Source organism: Malaya genurostris, chromosome 1 (assembly GCF_030247185.1).
Source record: "Malaya genurostris strain Urasoe2022 chromosome 1, Malgen_1.1, whole genome shotgun sequence".
NCBI lineage: Eukaryota > Metazoa > Arthropoda > Insecta > Diptera > Culicidae > Malaya > Malaya genurostris.
The window spans coordinates 125,690,606-125,705,955 of NC_080570.1; the positions used below are offsets into that span (position 1 = coordinate 125,690,606).

Here is a 15,350-nt window from a genome sequence, read left to right on the forward strand (position 1 = left end):
CGATTTTTCTTCGGAGTGTCTGGTCGTGTCGTCGGTTCCGATGTCATTGTCTTATTTGTAACGAAAACTTCCGTTTTTTGCCACAGCTGCAAATGCCCTGCCAAATCATAATTTTTTTAGCAAATTTGTCGGCAAAAACAAATTAAAATTTGGCTGGAACATTCCCCCGAGCCGTTGCCAAGTAAAATTTTTGACTTGGGATTTGCCCGAAGTCAGCCTTGACATCGTCCATCAGAAGACACCCGTCGAACTTGGTCAGCACCTGGTCATATAGTTTCCGAGCACGAATTTCAGCCACACTAGTCTGTTTTATGGCCCGATTTGGCTGTTTGCTAGCTCGATACGATTTGATTCCTTCCTGGAGTCGAGGTCTCCTCACGGTACTATGGCAGCACCGAACTTTCTGGCCAAATCACGATCCGACAGATTAGGATTCCTCTTAGTCGTCTTAAAAATCTTACCATGCAGTCGACAGTTCCACTCCGACGATTCGCTTGAGGCTTCCGAATCGTTGTCAATGTTTCCTTATACCGTTTGATAACGCGCCATACGGTATTTCTGGGCAATTTCAGCTGTTTAGCTAGCCTAGATGCAGACCACAATGGATTTTTCAAATAACTTTGCACAATTTTTTCCCTTCTTTCGGCTTCCATGTTGATTGTTTACAAAGTACAGTCGAATGTTAAAAACCATACGTGAAGCTGACAAAGTTCCCGACACGTGGGCGCCAAGAACTTCTGAATTCGTCCACCGGGAGCGCCACAATATGAGCAAAAGTTTGCTCCAATTCTAAATGAAACAAGCTTTATACTGTTAGTGCCGTTGCAATGATCAAAATATTTATTTCGGGCCGCGTAAAAGATGGTATGTCATTCGAAATCCATTTGAAATAATGGCATAACTCATTTTCGTGACAGATAGAACGTTGTGGAAGAAATTTTTTCATTCACAAGCAAAGGTTTTTTTTCATCGTTATTCGAAACTAAGCGGTGTTTATACCTGAAAATCGGTAGAAACGCCGCACAAAAACTATGGGAGAGAAATGCGTGATGTAACATGCGCCTATTCTTGATCGAAGAATGTTTTGTTTTTTATTTACAGAAAACATATATACAGGCTTCCATATGAACTATGCGTAAAATTTGCTCATGCAACGTGGCGAACACTTGCAGATCGACACTATTTGGGTGCAGCATTCACATCGCGGCATTCTTTAGGTATTACATTCACTTATGCCCCGTTTACACTTCTGCTGGCTGCCAGCATGCTGGTGTCAGTGTACTGCCCTCTTAGGAAAAAACGTTCAACTGTGGTCCAATGATCCAAAGTATTAGACCAACGAAGGACCACTGTTGAACGTTTTTTTCCTCAGAGGGCAGTACACTGACACCAGCATGCTGGCAGTCAGCAGAAGTGTAAACGGGGCATTAACGCTAAACGTTTGTTTTGCTAAAATGACAAGCTTATTTTTGTTTTATTCCGATCGGATTCGCGAGGAATTTATACGAAATGGAAATAAAGTTGTCTTTAAAAAAAGGAAAGAAATCGTGTGAGAAGTGTTCAAATTCTTGTAGTTGGAATATTTCTATAACAAGCAGGATGGTTTTGTTATCGTTCCAGAACGTCAGGAATCAGAACAAATTAGCTCAAATGGCACGTATATCTGTTATCTGTGATAAAACTATTTGTAATTAAAATCAATTATTTTTTTACATGAAAAGCAAGCATCTTTCAAATTGACAATTTTATTCAATACGACTTTGATTTCTCTTATACTTCGCAACACTACCCATAAACCAAGTATATAGTAACTTGTATGTTCCTTATCTTGTGGAGTTATCAAAATCAGCCAATTAGAAACTGGAACATTCTGACATAAAATTGAAACAAAATTAGCTCCCAGTTGTCAAGTCTTGTCCTAAGCGGCTTTTACAATCGTAGTGGAAAATTATTCGGATTAACGAAAATATTATCAATAAATCAAAACCACTCATCCATCCGACAATACTTTCTCTGCAAAGAGAACTGTTGAATATGTGCAACGAACACTTCTCTCATTCCCTTACAATATTTAAAACAATAAACACTAGATTTTTAGAGAACACACAAGACAATAAAATTGTCATGTGTAAGTGTCGTTTCAGTGGTGTAGGCACACCTCCCCTATACAACCGAAATGTCAAAAGGCCAGCATAACTACAGGTAACGGGCTAATGCATATGCCTACAGGCTAATCAAATTTCCCTTGATGTAGGCTAGTTGCTGATAAAATCTTTATCATGGTGACACCAAAGATAATGTCATATTTATTTTGCAGCAAGATGTACAACAAAAGACGTGATAAATTGTGGAGCTTCCAGTTGTCAGTCACTTTGCCACTGAAGCGCCATAAAAATATTCGAAAACGAACAACACAGAAGTGCGCAAAAAATGCCTCTAGAAATCGACCATGCCATCGCTCAGATGACGTGATGTGGTCGTCAGTCAGCCGGTAGATTTGAGCGAGTGAAGGTCATTGTAGCAATTGTTCGGTCGAAAAATTCTCAAAAAAAGTGCAAATATTACCATTCGGCAACGAAAGCGATAAGGCGCCGCCCCCCTGCAGAGCAATCAGTTTGTTAGATGTGGAAAATGATAGGCCGCAGCATGCGTAGCTAAACATTTGACGTAATTTCACGTCAGCCTGCTGTAATCAGTCTTCGCCTACTATATTGTAGCTGTTAAAAACGTGCTCGGTTCGGAACACTCGTGACAGTCAATGCGTCCGTCATTTGCGGATTAGTAATCTTCCGGAAGGCAACAACACCTCAAAAGCTGTCATATGTTGTTGGAGAAGCTGATAACAGGAATCCTACTTCGAAACAAATCACAGTCGGTACTAGGCATGAACGAATGCTAAATACGTTGCGTTGGCTGAGCTGTATTTCATTAACTTCTACTCGCTGTCATTGTGAAATCCTTATCGGAGTGTTTTTTTACGCTACCAGAGTTGAAGATTCACGCACAACAGAAAACAGCATTCGGCGTAGTTCCATCAACATGCACGGACAAAGTGAAGGAAGCGGTTTTAAAACGGGGGCCATCGATTTCACCGCTGGTTCCTTGGGTACGTATTTTGGTGTAATTCTGCCAATTAATTTTGCTTGATTTCATTTATTTTTGACTGACGACATTCAGATCCCAAAACGAATGTTAATTGAAATTTATCGTTAGTTTTTAGGCGCATTTCACGTACTGGTTTAATTCAGATCAAACTGACTTTTTTTTCCATCACAGAGAAAGTAAACTGAAACTAACTGCTTCTTGTGCTATTCTCTCCAAACTAGGCGGTGTTGCCCTGGTCTACGTGAGTCAACCGATGGACACGGTAAAGGTGAAAATGCAAACTTTTCCAAGCCTGTACAAGAATATGGTTGAGTGTACTGTGCGCACATTCCAACGGGACGGCGTGGTTCGGGGGCTCTACGCGGGGACTCTTCCAGCCATTATTGCAAACGTAGCGGAAAACTCAGTGCTTTTTGCAGCCTATGGAGCCTGTCAAAAATTGGTCGCTTTCGTCGAACGTAAGCCAACGGTAGGAGAACTGACCAGCCTGGACAATGCGACGGCCGGTTTTTTGGCAGCATTTTTCTCATCGTTCACTCTTTGTCCTACGGAACTGATCAAATGTAAACTGCAAGCCATGCGAGAGGTACAGCAAAATAATTTAAAACCGAACGAAGCACTTCCACGAATTTCACCGTATCAACTAACCAGGCAAATCCTTCGCACGGAAGGCATACCAGGAATGTTTCGGGGTCTGACGTCGACCTTTGCCCGAGAAATGCCCGGATATTTCTTTTTCTTCGGCGGATATGAAGCATCTCGGGAATTTTTAGCGAAACCAGGCCAATCAAAGGACGACATCGGTGTGTTTAAAACGATGGTAGCCGGTTCAGTCGGAGGAGTAGCGCTGTGGACAGCAATCTTTCCGGCCGATGTCATCAAAAGCCGAATACAGGTTCAAAGCTTAACGCTAAGCATGACTCAGGTTGGCATCGATATCTTCCGGAAAGAAGGTGCCCTAGCACTGTACAATGGACTGCAGCCGACAATCGTACGAACCATTCCGGCAACGGCAGTTCTTTTTGTTGTCTATGAATACAGCAAACGATTTATGGGGTCCCTGTTTCTTTAGACGTAGCCCCTTCCATGTGCCTTACAAGTACTTCACTTTTTTGTAATTATTGTATTTATAAGCTCCAAGAGTTAACTACGAAAACTAGAGAATATAATTTACTTACGAACGTCTAACCGGTATTTTTTTTCATCGTTGTATCACCGAATTGATCTTTCCGAAAAGATACTCCTCCTGTGCGTGTGACGAATTTATCGGCCATTCATGCCAAGGTATCTGTAAAGATTGATACCGAAATTTCATCGTCGAAAAAAAAACGCTTTTTCATTAATAAAACTTACCACAACCGTTTCAAACCCAATCAAGTTGAGTTGCTTCAACTTCACGGCGAACCCGCCCGTGATACGGTTGTGATCCCGAACGTAGCAATTCCATGACCCCGGAACGACTGCAATAAGCCTTAGGTGGGCATTATCCGCTTCGCTTCCCAACAGAAATTTCCGGGTCAAAATTTCTCCACAGTATTGCTGTGGACACCTCGCGCCCACATTCAAAAATTGTTTCTTTTGACTGTCCCACAGCATTACCACATCCGGACGTTGATAGTGCGGCAGCAGATGGATGATGTGAGAAAATTCGTGTTGTTTTCGGAACGTCTCCTGTATCTCCAGTAACATTCGGTCCGATTTGGTTAGCCGATACTCTTTACTAGGTACGTAGTCTTGCTTTAGTTTGGCGATAATTTTGAACGGTTTCTCCGGGAAGTAATGACCCCGATAACTGTCACACAAATTGATACGCAGATATGCGTCCAGTGCTATAACTTCTCTGCCTGCCGTGGTGATGTTGCGACCGTAGGTTAATGTCAGGAATCGCGGTTCAAATGCTGCCTTCAGTAACTCCTCACTGTAGATATCTTTCATCGAAAGAAAATTCAACAGTCCCAGATAACATTTTGGATAGGTTATTATCTCCTGTATTCGATTCGGTAGTTCATCTAAAATCGCTGCAAGCAGCTTTAGATCATCTTGTCCCGGAATCGTCATATTATAATGGGCAATAACGAACGCAATCCGTTCCATATCCTTCAGTCGTAGTTGTTTAATTTCTGCAAGGTAACGTTTGAAAATTATCTCCAGACTGGGCTGATGGCAGAGATGAACATCGGTTCCAAGCAATGCAAGATGGAGACAACCGAAAAGAGACAGCCGTGGTATTTCCGGAACCATCGCAGACAGCAGTCTTTCCATCGAGTGGACATTCGAAAGCCTTGACGAATACCGCAAAAGTTTCAGAATAGCCGTCAAACTAATGTCTCTCACTTCATGAGCATGCTGAATAGTTAGCTGGTATATCCGTTCGATCAGTTCCACGCTCCGAATTGGTGTTTCGGTTTTAAAAAATCCCATACAAAGCACCGCTACATCATCGATTTCGAATAGAAAAAAGTTCTGCTTTAAATTGATTTCAATATCAATCATATTCTCCACCGGTGTGCGAACCAAATTTATGTAAAACACTGTACGGACAAGTTGGTCTTTACTCAAATTCCGCAACCGGGAGCTAGTCTTCCAAACTGCCTTGTTAACGAATTTTCCGATCTTGGCCAGCCGCAACGGATACCACTGGTCTGCCATGTGAAGCAGCTCATCCGTTTTCCAGTTGGACACTCGATCGAGGCACGCTTTGTCCAGAGCTTTCCAAATGTCTAGAAAGTTTCTCGTATTAACGGTTGATGTCGGACCAAGTTCGTGTAACAGGCGAAGAGATTCTTTCAGTTCATCATCACTGAACTCTGGAATGCGACTAACCAACGCTTCGACAAATTTATCAAAACGACTATCAGAAATGCAAATATCGTCTCGTCGACAAATCTCTACCACCTGGCCGAATTGATTCAACAAAGCATGTCCATTCAGCCGATGCCAATCAGATGTTCTTTCGAAGTCTGTCTGCGAACCAATATCTACGACTGAAGGTTGCATTGTCTTGAAAACATTACCGGTTGCATGTTGCTGCAAAACTTCATGTGCAAAATCATTCTCACGGTCTGTGAATTTCTTCACGGTTAATCTGCAGGAACTGTGGAAACCGGTAGCAGCACCAAACACTCTAGTTTTAGCGAGAACACCGCTTTTGACGACATTCACGCCTTGTACACCGAAGGCGTGAAACCTAGGCGATACAAAACGCCTAACAAAATTGGACAACAGCATTCCGTATCACTCCTGCAGTCGTGAAACGCTATTGACTTGAGAAAATACTGTAATCAAACTCAGCTGTTCGAAACAAACACACACTCAAATAAAAATTCACGTTCGATTCACTTGAAAAATCACGTAGAATGGTTTCAAATGTCAAATTGAATATTTTACGTGACGAAAATGAATGTTATTAGGTTTTGCACGAACATGACATAACCTCACAAAAATGAAAAAAATGAATTAATTTTGACAGTTATTAGTGGTTTGTTTACAGTGGATAAGTTCATCGGAAGTTCATCGTTTGATTTCGAATTTTGCACGCTGCCTTACATGAAACGAAAGATCATCAAATTTAGCGATATGAATGCAGTTGAAAGCAAGCAAAATCACAAACTATCCGCATACGCACACGGATTGTCCCCCGCTGACAGAGCGAACGGAAACCTGCACTCACTCTGAGTGCTTCAATCCACTTCTCTCTCCTTTTTTTTTCATTTAACCTATTCATAAAGAAATTTCTGCTTGGTAGTGGAAACGCAAACAGAGCAATTTTTTTAGTCCCTTTTACCGAGGAACACGATTTCAACAAACACTTTTTGGTCATTTCCGAACTTTGAATCTTCATCTGAAAATCAAAACAAACCACTGATAGCTGTCAAAAGGTGAACTTGATTCATCGGCAGTTCATTGGTACTTCATTCGAGTGGTCATCGTGCAAAACCTAATACGAACATCCTCTAAAATGAATAGAGTCATCACATAAGATTTACGTGAATTGACCAAACGTCAAACAATCTACGTGAATTTTCAGTGTGAAAAACTCGATTTTGAAAATGGCGAGCAGTGGCCCTCGAAGTGTAAGTAGTGTAAATATTTGCGAGAAAAGTTATTTAATTGAAATTTTTTACTCCATCGACCGGACCATTCCAGTATGAAAGTTTCCATGTGTTCAACTGGACCGAGTGCCTGCGTGAGTCCGGAAGTTTACCCGCTCCTGCCGAATGCTTCAAACAGGCCGTCGGTATGAAGCTAGAGACACTGGAACCATGTAATGCGACTTCAACCTGCATCGATAGTGTTGTGGGAGTTCTTGAATCTCGACTTCAGCTTCGGTTGGATGGCAGTGACAACAAAAACGATTTCTGGAGGCTTGTCGATTTGAGATACCACGACGTTATTAGTTGCTTTTTAAGCCATTGGAATTATATGACAATTTTATGAAATAAATGTTTTATATTTCATGGCATTTTTCATTTCACAGATATATATATATATGAAAATCTGAAATCTTCCTTTTGACTGCAACCAATATATAAAATAGTAATTTCTGGTATCTAAATTTGATATGAACTGATAGATAAATGTGATATGAACAGTACATTACATTTTACCTATGGAACACGTAACTTTTACTGGATTATGCATTAAACAGCTTTTAAATGCCAGTCCATTAAAACCTACGTGAAAAGTAGGGTGGAAAATATTCACATAACTTTTCACGTAACTATAATATGATTATTATTTTGAGTGCATGCTTCCCCATGCGTGCGGCTTTTATTCGTGACCGCGGTGACCGCAGTTATGTCGTTTTCGCTTGATGCCAAACCTAACCCAGTTTCCACTCTAACTGCTGTCAAACCGTTTGTTTGAAACCAGTTATGAACCTAGTTTCAACGTTGTTGAACTGAAAATCGAGTCAGTTTCGAACCTGGTTTTTATATCAGGTTTGCTCAAACCCCCGGTGCTAAGTGCGAAATAAACACAGTTTCGTGAAAAGTGTTTGTTTGATGAAACTACCCTGGGTCAATTTCAGTTATCTCAAGCGAAAACGACATTAGTAAATAAACCCAATGAAAAAGGAATTTCAATTACCCGCAACCTCAACAATTTACGCTGGCACACGGAAAAAAATTAAACAACCTGACTGATAATCTAACGAAAAACTAATTCTGCATGAAATGTTCAAAACGACGAATGTAACATTTCAGCTGAACTGAATGAAGCGATGTTGAAAAATAATCGCACAATTTTAAATCCTTTTTAAAAATGAGTAATTGAAACAACTTCATCTCTTCACTAAATCGTCCAATTTGTATGCATGCAACGTATCATAGTGACTAATTCACAATTTTCAACTACAAAGATAACTTTTAGGCAAAAACGACAATTTTGTATTTGATCATACAATTTGTAATTTGATTCTGTACATAGAACAGTATGACAGGTCGTTTTTTCCTAGTTGACTTGACACATAAGTCGTTTTGCTTCTGTTAGTTACGTCGTTTTGCGAAAGTCACAGTGTTCTTTCGTCGTTTTGTTACTCGCACTTGTGTGAAACCCAGTTTTGCTCGAAAACATTAATAAGAGCTAGTTTTGCATGTCAAATGGAAAATAAAGACAGTCGACTCGTTTTTAGAGTGTTTGGATAATTTTCGCTTTTGTTTGACGAAGGATTCATAACGGTTTCTACGATTGGAAACAAATCAGTTTCTTTCCAAATTAATCAGCGTATTTTTCAACAAGCTTAATAGCAACTCGATCCCATTAAATATATCCAATTCTACAGCATGTTTCACTTTCATAATATCACACTAGATCTGCTTTTCCTTGGAAAACTATTTTGTCGTAAGTCCGCGCATACACTTTTGTTTATGCTTTGGTACATTGGTCAAAACATTGCCAATTGACGAAAATAGCATTAATGATTATTTTTTATTGATTTCGACCAGCCCGGTGGCAAGGATAGGGTGCTTCAGCAAGTGCTATCATAGCCAACATCTGGGGCATTTTTTGGGCAATCAGAGCGCTCAGAGTATGGTAAACAAACATTCGAGCATTTCAAATCGAGTAAAATCTTAATTTCCTTATCGTAGTTATGATATTCTGATCGATAATTTGCGGTAAAGAGTACTGAATAAACAAGTTGTTCGTAATATCCAATTTTTTGATAGCAATTTTCCTTCATTGTTTTGGTTTTTGCAGAATGATGCTGGCCACAGTGTCATGACGTCATAGCAGGAGGCTGATTTCGACATACGTCAAATTTGCTGACAGATTTTTTAGAGAATCTATAGTGAATCGAGAAACGGTATTCGGGTAGTGCGTGTATTAGGACATTCCTAACAAAATGCAATAAAAATCTCGGTTTGTTTACGTTTGTGACTTAGGTCGTAATGAACATTTTATACAGAACCTGACGCGTCATCTAAGTTTCATTAAAAGAACCTTTCTTAGGATGCCGATTGAATTTTACACGGCCTCTCATGGGGAACTCATATAATATCAATTATGTTGTACAACTTTAGGATCTGTTACAAGAACTGTTCATTTGAAAATGTACACACTTACAACTTAATTTTGATCTCGACGAAAAGAGATATTGAAAGCGAACGGCAAAGCGATATTTTACTGAAAACAATTTCGGCTAAGATAGCATTTTTCCAAAATTCTCGGTTCATTATTTCCGATTTCTCGGCAATTCAAAATGTTATACTTGATATTTGGTTTTGTAAATTACTGTGCTTACCAGCAATTGATCGTATTGCCGAAACAGCAAATTAATCTCGATAAACAACTTTTGGACAACCGAAAATCGGTGATTCGTCTAAGTAGTCATTCCTCTTCAGTGCAAAACTGAGTGATGTAAATAAGTGCATGTGTTCATATGTGGAATTAGTTGCAAATAAAAATTGAATCCGAACATAGCGATTGTTTCGTGATATTAGGAATAAATTTGTTCAACGTCCGACGATTATTCGTGACAAGAAATCCCCCAGAGCATTCTTACGGGATAAAGATCCTCGCAACGCTAATCTACTGCATGAAATTGATAAATATTTCTTTAAATATTCAATGTTTTATTGAGCTATTACTTTCGTTGTAGCTGGAATCTCATATTCTGCGGAAAATCGAATTGTGTTCTGTACTGTAAATAACATGGAAGTGCATCCATTCTACGGCGTATATGTTTGGCAATATTTTCTTCGCGGGACATTTGTTTCTTATTTTACATTTTCTATAGCCTATTAGTTCAACATCCAACATAATGTTGAAATAAATAAAACAATAATAACAAGGTTTAACTGGAACGTTTATCTTATATTTAAAATTTTATTTTAATTAATTGATTAATATCACATTCTTGAACATAATTTGTTTGGAAAAGTGACGAAGATCTCGGTAATTTATAGTTTTTTTAACCCCGAACTCTCGGTAAAAAGTTATTAAAGTTTCGTTGCTCCAAAATAAAGCATTGAATGTCGATGTATAGCACAGCGGAAGGTTGTTGTAAAATAATAAGTTACGTTTTGAATGCAAATTTAATGCACATGGCTATAAAGTCATTCAGTAAAAACCATTCAAGCGAAGAGGTTGTGTTTCGATTGTACTGGCTCGTGAGTTAACGGCTGCTACCGAGACAATTCTAAGCTTCAGGTAGTTAAACTGCCCATAGCAAACGCAATATTCGGGGCGTTTCCCGACTGGAAAGCTAGCAACGAAGGCCATCCCGTTCATACGCACAGAGGTGTAGAGACACAGAGGTGCGAGAGCATAGAAGTGACGAGTCACAGAGGTGCCATCGCATAAAGGTGCGAAGACGAAGGGGTGCAAAGGCACAGAGGTGCTAAAGCAACCCAGTGCTGATCTACCAGGTACCAGAATTTGTACGCTGCGTAGGATCAAAAGAGACGGCATATATCGCGAGGTGCTACACTGCAAGCATCGCATTTGATCGCCACCAAGAGCAAAAGCACTGTACCTGGGGTCAGGTACAGCAAGTGCAGTGGTGTTCACAACGACGGCAGAGCAACTGAGATAGCAGTAAACGACAGAAGACTGCCAATTGGAAACAGCAAAAGACTGCCAATTGGAAATCGTTGGAAGAGCTTCACGTCGTTCTTCACGATAAAGGAACAGAGACATCAGCTACAAGGTAGATTTAATTTAATTTATTTTTTATTTCTTATATCTGAAATTTTACTAAACATAAGTTTTTATTTTGGTATTATTAATTTACAAAAAAAATTTAATGTAATGGATGATCTCATGGAAGATCATCCGAATCCGATTCCGGATACTAGTAAAAGTTTAAATACTCCGAGGGCTAAACATTATCCACAGGGTACCACTGGGCCATGGATAGTCTATCTTCGAAAAAAAGAAAAGATTTTAAACTTGATGCAAATTACAAAGGATTTGACATCACATTTCTCTGAAGTTAAAGAAATCTGTAAGGTTAATAGAGATAAAATTCGAGTTGTAGTTAACGACTTGAAACAGGCAAACGATATTGTAACCTGTAAATTATTTGCTATTGAATATCGAGTTTACATTCCATCGAAGGAGGTAGAAATTGACGGTGTTGTGACTGAAGCAAGTCTGACAGCAGATGATTTACTTAAAAATGGAGTTGGCCGTTTTAAAAACTCCATGCTTGAGGGAGTTAAGATACTCGAGTGCAAACAATTGTACTCAGCATCTATTGTCGATGGAAAAAAGTCTTATCGTCCCTCAGATTCGTTTCGCGTAACATTTGCCGGATCTGCATTGCCTAGCCATGTCTATATCGATAAAATTCGTCTTCCTGTTCGGCTTTTCGTACCGCATGTTATGAATTGCACGAACTGTAAAAAATTCGGACATACAGCTACTTACTGTAGTAATAAGTCCAAATGTATCAAATGTCAAGGGCCTCATAAGGATAATCTTTGCGATAAAGATGTTGAAAAATGTGTTTATTGTGGGGAAAGCCCTCATGATGATCTTTCAGTGTGCGCTGCATTTAAGCTGCGTAAAGACAAAATGAAGCTTTCTTTAAAAGCACGGTCTAAGCGCACATATGCAGAAATGCTCAAAACGGTCATACATGTCTCCCCTTTGGAAACCGAAAACGGTTTTTCAAATCTTGCGGAGCCAGAGGAATCTGACTCTGACGGAAATAGTGAAGATACCTCGTTTGTCACTCCTCAAGGGTCTGTTAAGAGGAGATTAACAAACCACAAAATACCAAAAAAGACACCTAAAATTATACCTTCAAAAAAAGATCCCCGTGTTAAAGCTAAAAAGCCAAATTTAAAACCAAAAACTGTGCCTCCTGGTTTGTCAAATTCACAAACCAATCCAGGAACTAGCTTAAGAAAAGACAATAATCCAGTGGGCTCCATTTCACATTCACCAACAGGATTACTGAAATTTTCGGAAATTGTAGAATGGATTTTCGCTGCATTCAATATTTCTGAACCTCTAAAGACCATCATAACAGCATTCCTTCCAATAGCTAGAACTTTTTTGAAACAGTTATCAGCTCAATGGCCAGCTCTTACAGGTTTTGTATCATTTGATGGATAATTTATCATCCGCCGCAAATGATTCAATCACTGTTCTGCAGTGGAATTGTCGAAGCATCATGCCAAAACTTGATTCATTTAAAGTTTTGTTGCATAGTCAAAAATGTGATGTATTTGCTTTGTGCGAAACATGGCTTACATCAAACACAGCCTTAAATTTTAATGACTTTAACATTATACGTCTCGACAGAGACTCCCCGTATGGTGGAGTGCTTTTAGGAATTAAGAAATGTTATTCCTTTTATAGATTAAACATTCCTTCGACTTCTAGTATAGAAGTTGTTGCTTGTCAAATAAACATTAAAGGAAAGGACATTTGCATTGCTTCGGTATATATTCCTCCAAGAGCTCAAGTTGGACAACGACAGCTTAATGAAATTGTCGAAGCCCTTCCTGCTCCACGTTTGATTTTAGGAGATTTCAATTCGCACGGAATGATGTGGGGTTCCGTTTACAATGATAGCAGATCATCTCTAATATATAATATTTGCGACAATTTTAGCATGACGGTACTAAATATGGGTAGCATGACACGGATCCCAAGACCTCCTGCACGTCCAAGTGCATTAGATTTATCTCTTTGTTCGACTTCAATTCGACTAGATTGCACCTGGAAAGTATTTCCTGATTTACATGGTAGCGATCATTTACCAATCATCATCTCAATTAGCAGTAACAAAGGCATTGCTAATTCAGTTAATATTCCATATGATTTGACAAAAAATATTGACTGGATTAAATACCAAAGTAATATTTCAAGTGTCTTAACTTCAATGGAAGAGCTTCCCCCACTTGAAGAATATGACTTCCTCGTTTGTTCGATTCTGGAGGCCGCAGAACAAGCCCAAACCAAACGATTTCTTGGTCCATCGTCTAACAGAAGACCTCCAAATCCTTGGTGGGACAAAGAGTGCTCAGATGCTAAACACGCGAAACAAAATGCTTTCAAGACGTTTTTAAAACGAGGAGGAGGAACTCCTCAGAATTTTGAAAAATTCTTGGTTTTAGAAACCAAGTACAAGAACATACTTCGGGTTAAGAAATGCAGCTATTGGAGACATTTTGTGGAAGGTTTGTCAAGAGAAACCTCAATGAGCACTCTTTGGAATACGGCCAGACGAATGAGGAATCGTAACGTAGGAAATGAGAGTGAGGAGTACTCGAATCGATGGATATTTGATTTTGCGAGGAAAGTTTGTCCAGATTCCGTTCCTACGCATAGCATTGTTAGGGAGTCTTCTTCAAATGATGATTCCATTGATAGCCCCTTTTCAATGATGGAATTTTCCATAGCACTCATGTCTTGTAACAATAACGCTCCTGGATTGGACAGAATTAAATTCAACTTGGTGAAGAATCTGCCCGACCTCGCAAAAAGACGTTTGTTGGAATTGTTCAACAAGTTTCTTGAGCAAAATATTGTTCCACCTGACTGGAGACAAGTGAAAGTTATCGCCATTCAAAAGCCGGGGAAACCAGCTTCCAATCACAACTCATATAGACCCATTGCGATGTTGTCCTGCATCAGAAAATTGTTCGAAAAAATTATTCTACGACGTCTCGACACTTGGGTCGAGACGAACGGTTTGTTGTCAGATACTCAGTTTGGCTTCCGTAGAAATAAAGGGACGAATGATTGCCTTGCATTACTTTCGTCTGACATCCAAATTGCCTTCGCTCAAAAGCAACAAATGGCATCTGTATTTTTAGACATTAAAGGAGCATTTGATTCAGTTTCCATTGATGTTCTTTCAGACAAGCTCCACCAACATGGACTCCCAGCGGTTATAAATAATTATTTGCACAACCTTTTGTCAGAGAAACGCATGCATTTTTCACATGGCGATTTGGCAACAATCAGAATTAGCTACATGGGTCTCCCGCAAGGCTCATGCCTCAGTCCGCTCCTCTATAATTTTTACGTGAATGACATTGACAGCTGTCTAGTAACCCCATGTACACTAAGACAATTGGCAGATGATGGCGTGGTTTCAGTTACTGGATCCAAAGCTATTGATCTGCAAAAACCATTGCAAGATACCTTAGATAAATTGTCCGTTTGGGCTGTTCATCTTGGTATCGAATTCTCTGCGGAGAAAACAGAGCTGGTCGTCTTTTCAAAAAAGCATGATCCCGCGCAACTTCAGCTTCATATGATGGGAAGAATAATCGAACAGGTTTTGACTTTCAAATACCTCGGGGTGTGGTTTGATTCCAAATGCACGTGGGGAGGACACATTAGGTATCTGATAACGAAATGCCAACAAAGAGTAAATTTTCTTCGAACAATAACAGGGTCTTGGTGGGGTGCTCATCCGCAAGATCTAATAAAATTGTATCAGACAACGATACTTTCAGTGATGGAATATGGATGCGTTTGTTTTCGTTCCGCTGCAAATTCTCATATTATCAAACTTGAGCGAATTCAGTACCGTTGTTTGCGAATTGCTTTAGGCTGCATGCATTCGACACATACAATGAGTCTTGAAGTTCTGGCGGGAGTTCTTCCATTAAAAGATCGATTTTGGGAGCTTTCATCACGCCTGCTAATAAGATGTGATGTGCTGAATCCCATGGTAATTAATAATTTCGAACGACTAGTCGAGCTTCGTTCTCAAACAAAATTCATGACAGTATATTTTAACCATATGTCACAGGAAATCAACCCTTCAAGATATATTC

At 39.6% G+C, this 15,350-nt stretch overlaps 2 protein-coding genes across 2 annotated transcripts; one reads left to right on the top strand and one right to left on the bottom strand.

Moving 5' to 3' along the window:
* Positions 1-2,286: 2,286 nt before the first annotated feature.
* Positions 2,287-4,293, top strand: LOC131425697 (mitochondrial ornithine transporter 1). Its single transcript, XM_058587771.1, has 2 exons — positions 2,287-3,106; positions 3,327-4,293. The coding sequence occupies exons 1-2, from the start codon at positions 2,893-2,895 to the stop codon at positions 4,175-4,177; spliced, it is 1,065 nt and encodes a 354-aa protein (XP_058443754.1). The 5' UTR covers positions 2,287-2,892; the 3' UTR covers positions 4,178-4,293.
* On the bottom strand, positions 4,171-6,402 carry LOC131425695 (uncharacterized). Its single transcript, XM_058587770.1, has 2 exons — positions 4,459-6,402; positions 4,171-4,393 (listed from the first exon to the last, which is right to left on the bottom strand). The coding sequence occupies exons 1-2, from the start codon at positions 6,331-6,333 to the stop codon at positions 4,307-4,309; spliced, it is 1,962 nt and encodes a 653-aa protein (XP_058443753.1). The 5' UTR covers positions 6,334-6,402; the 3' UTR covers positions 4,171-4,306.
* Positions 6,403-15,350: the final 8,948 nt, after the last annotated feature.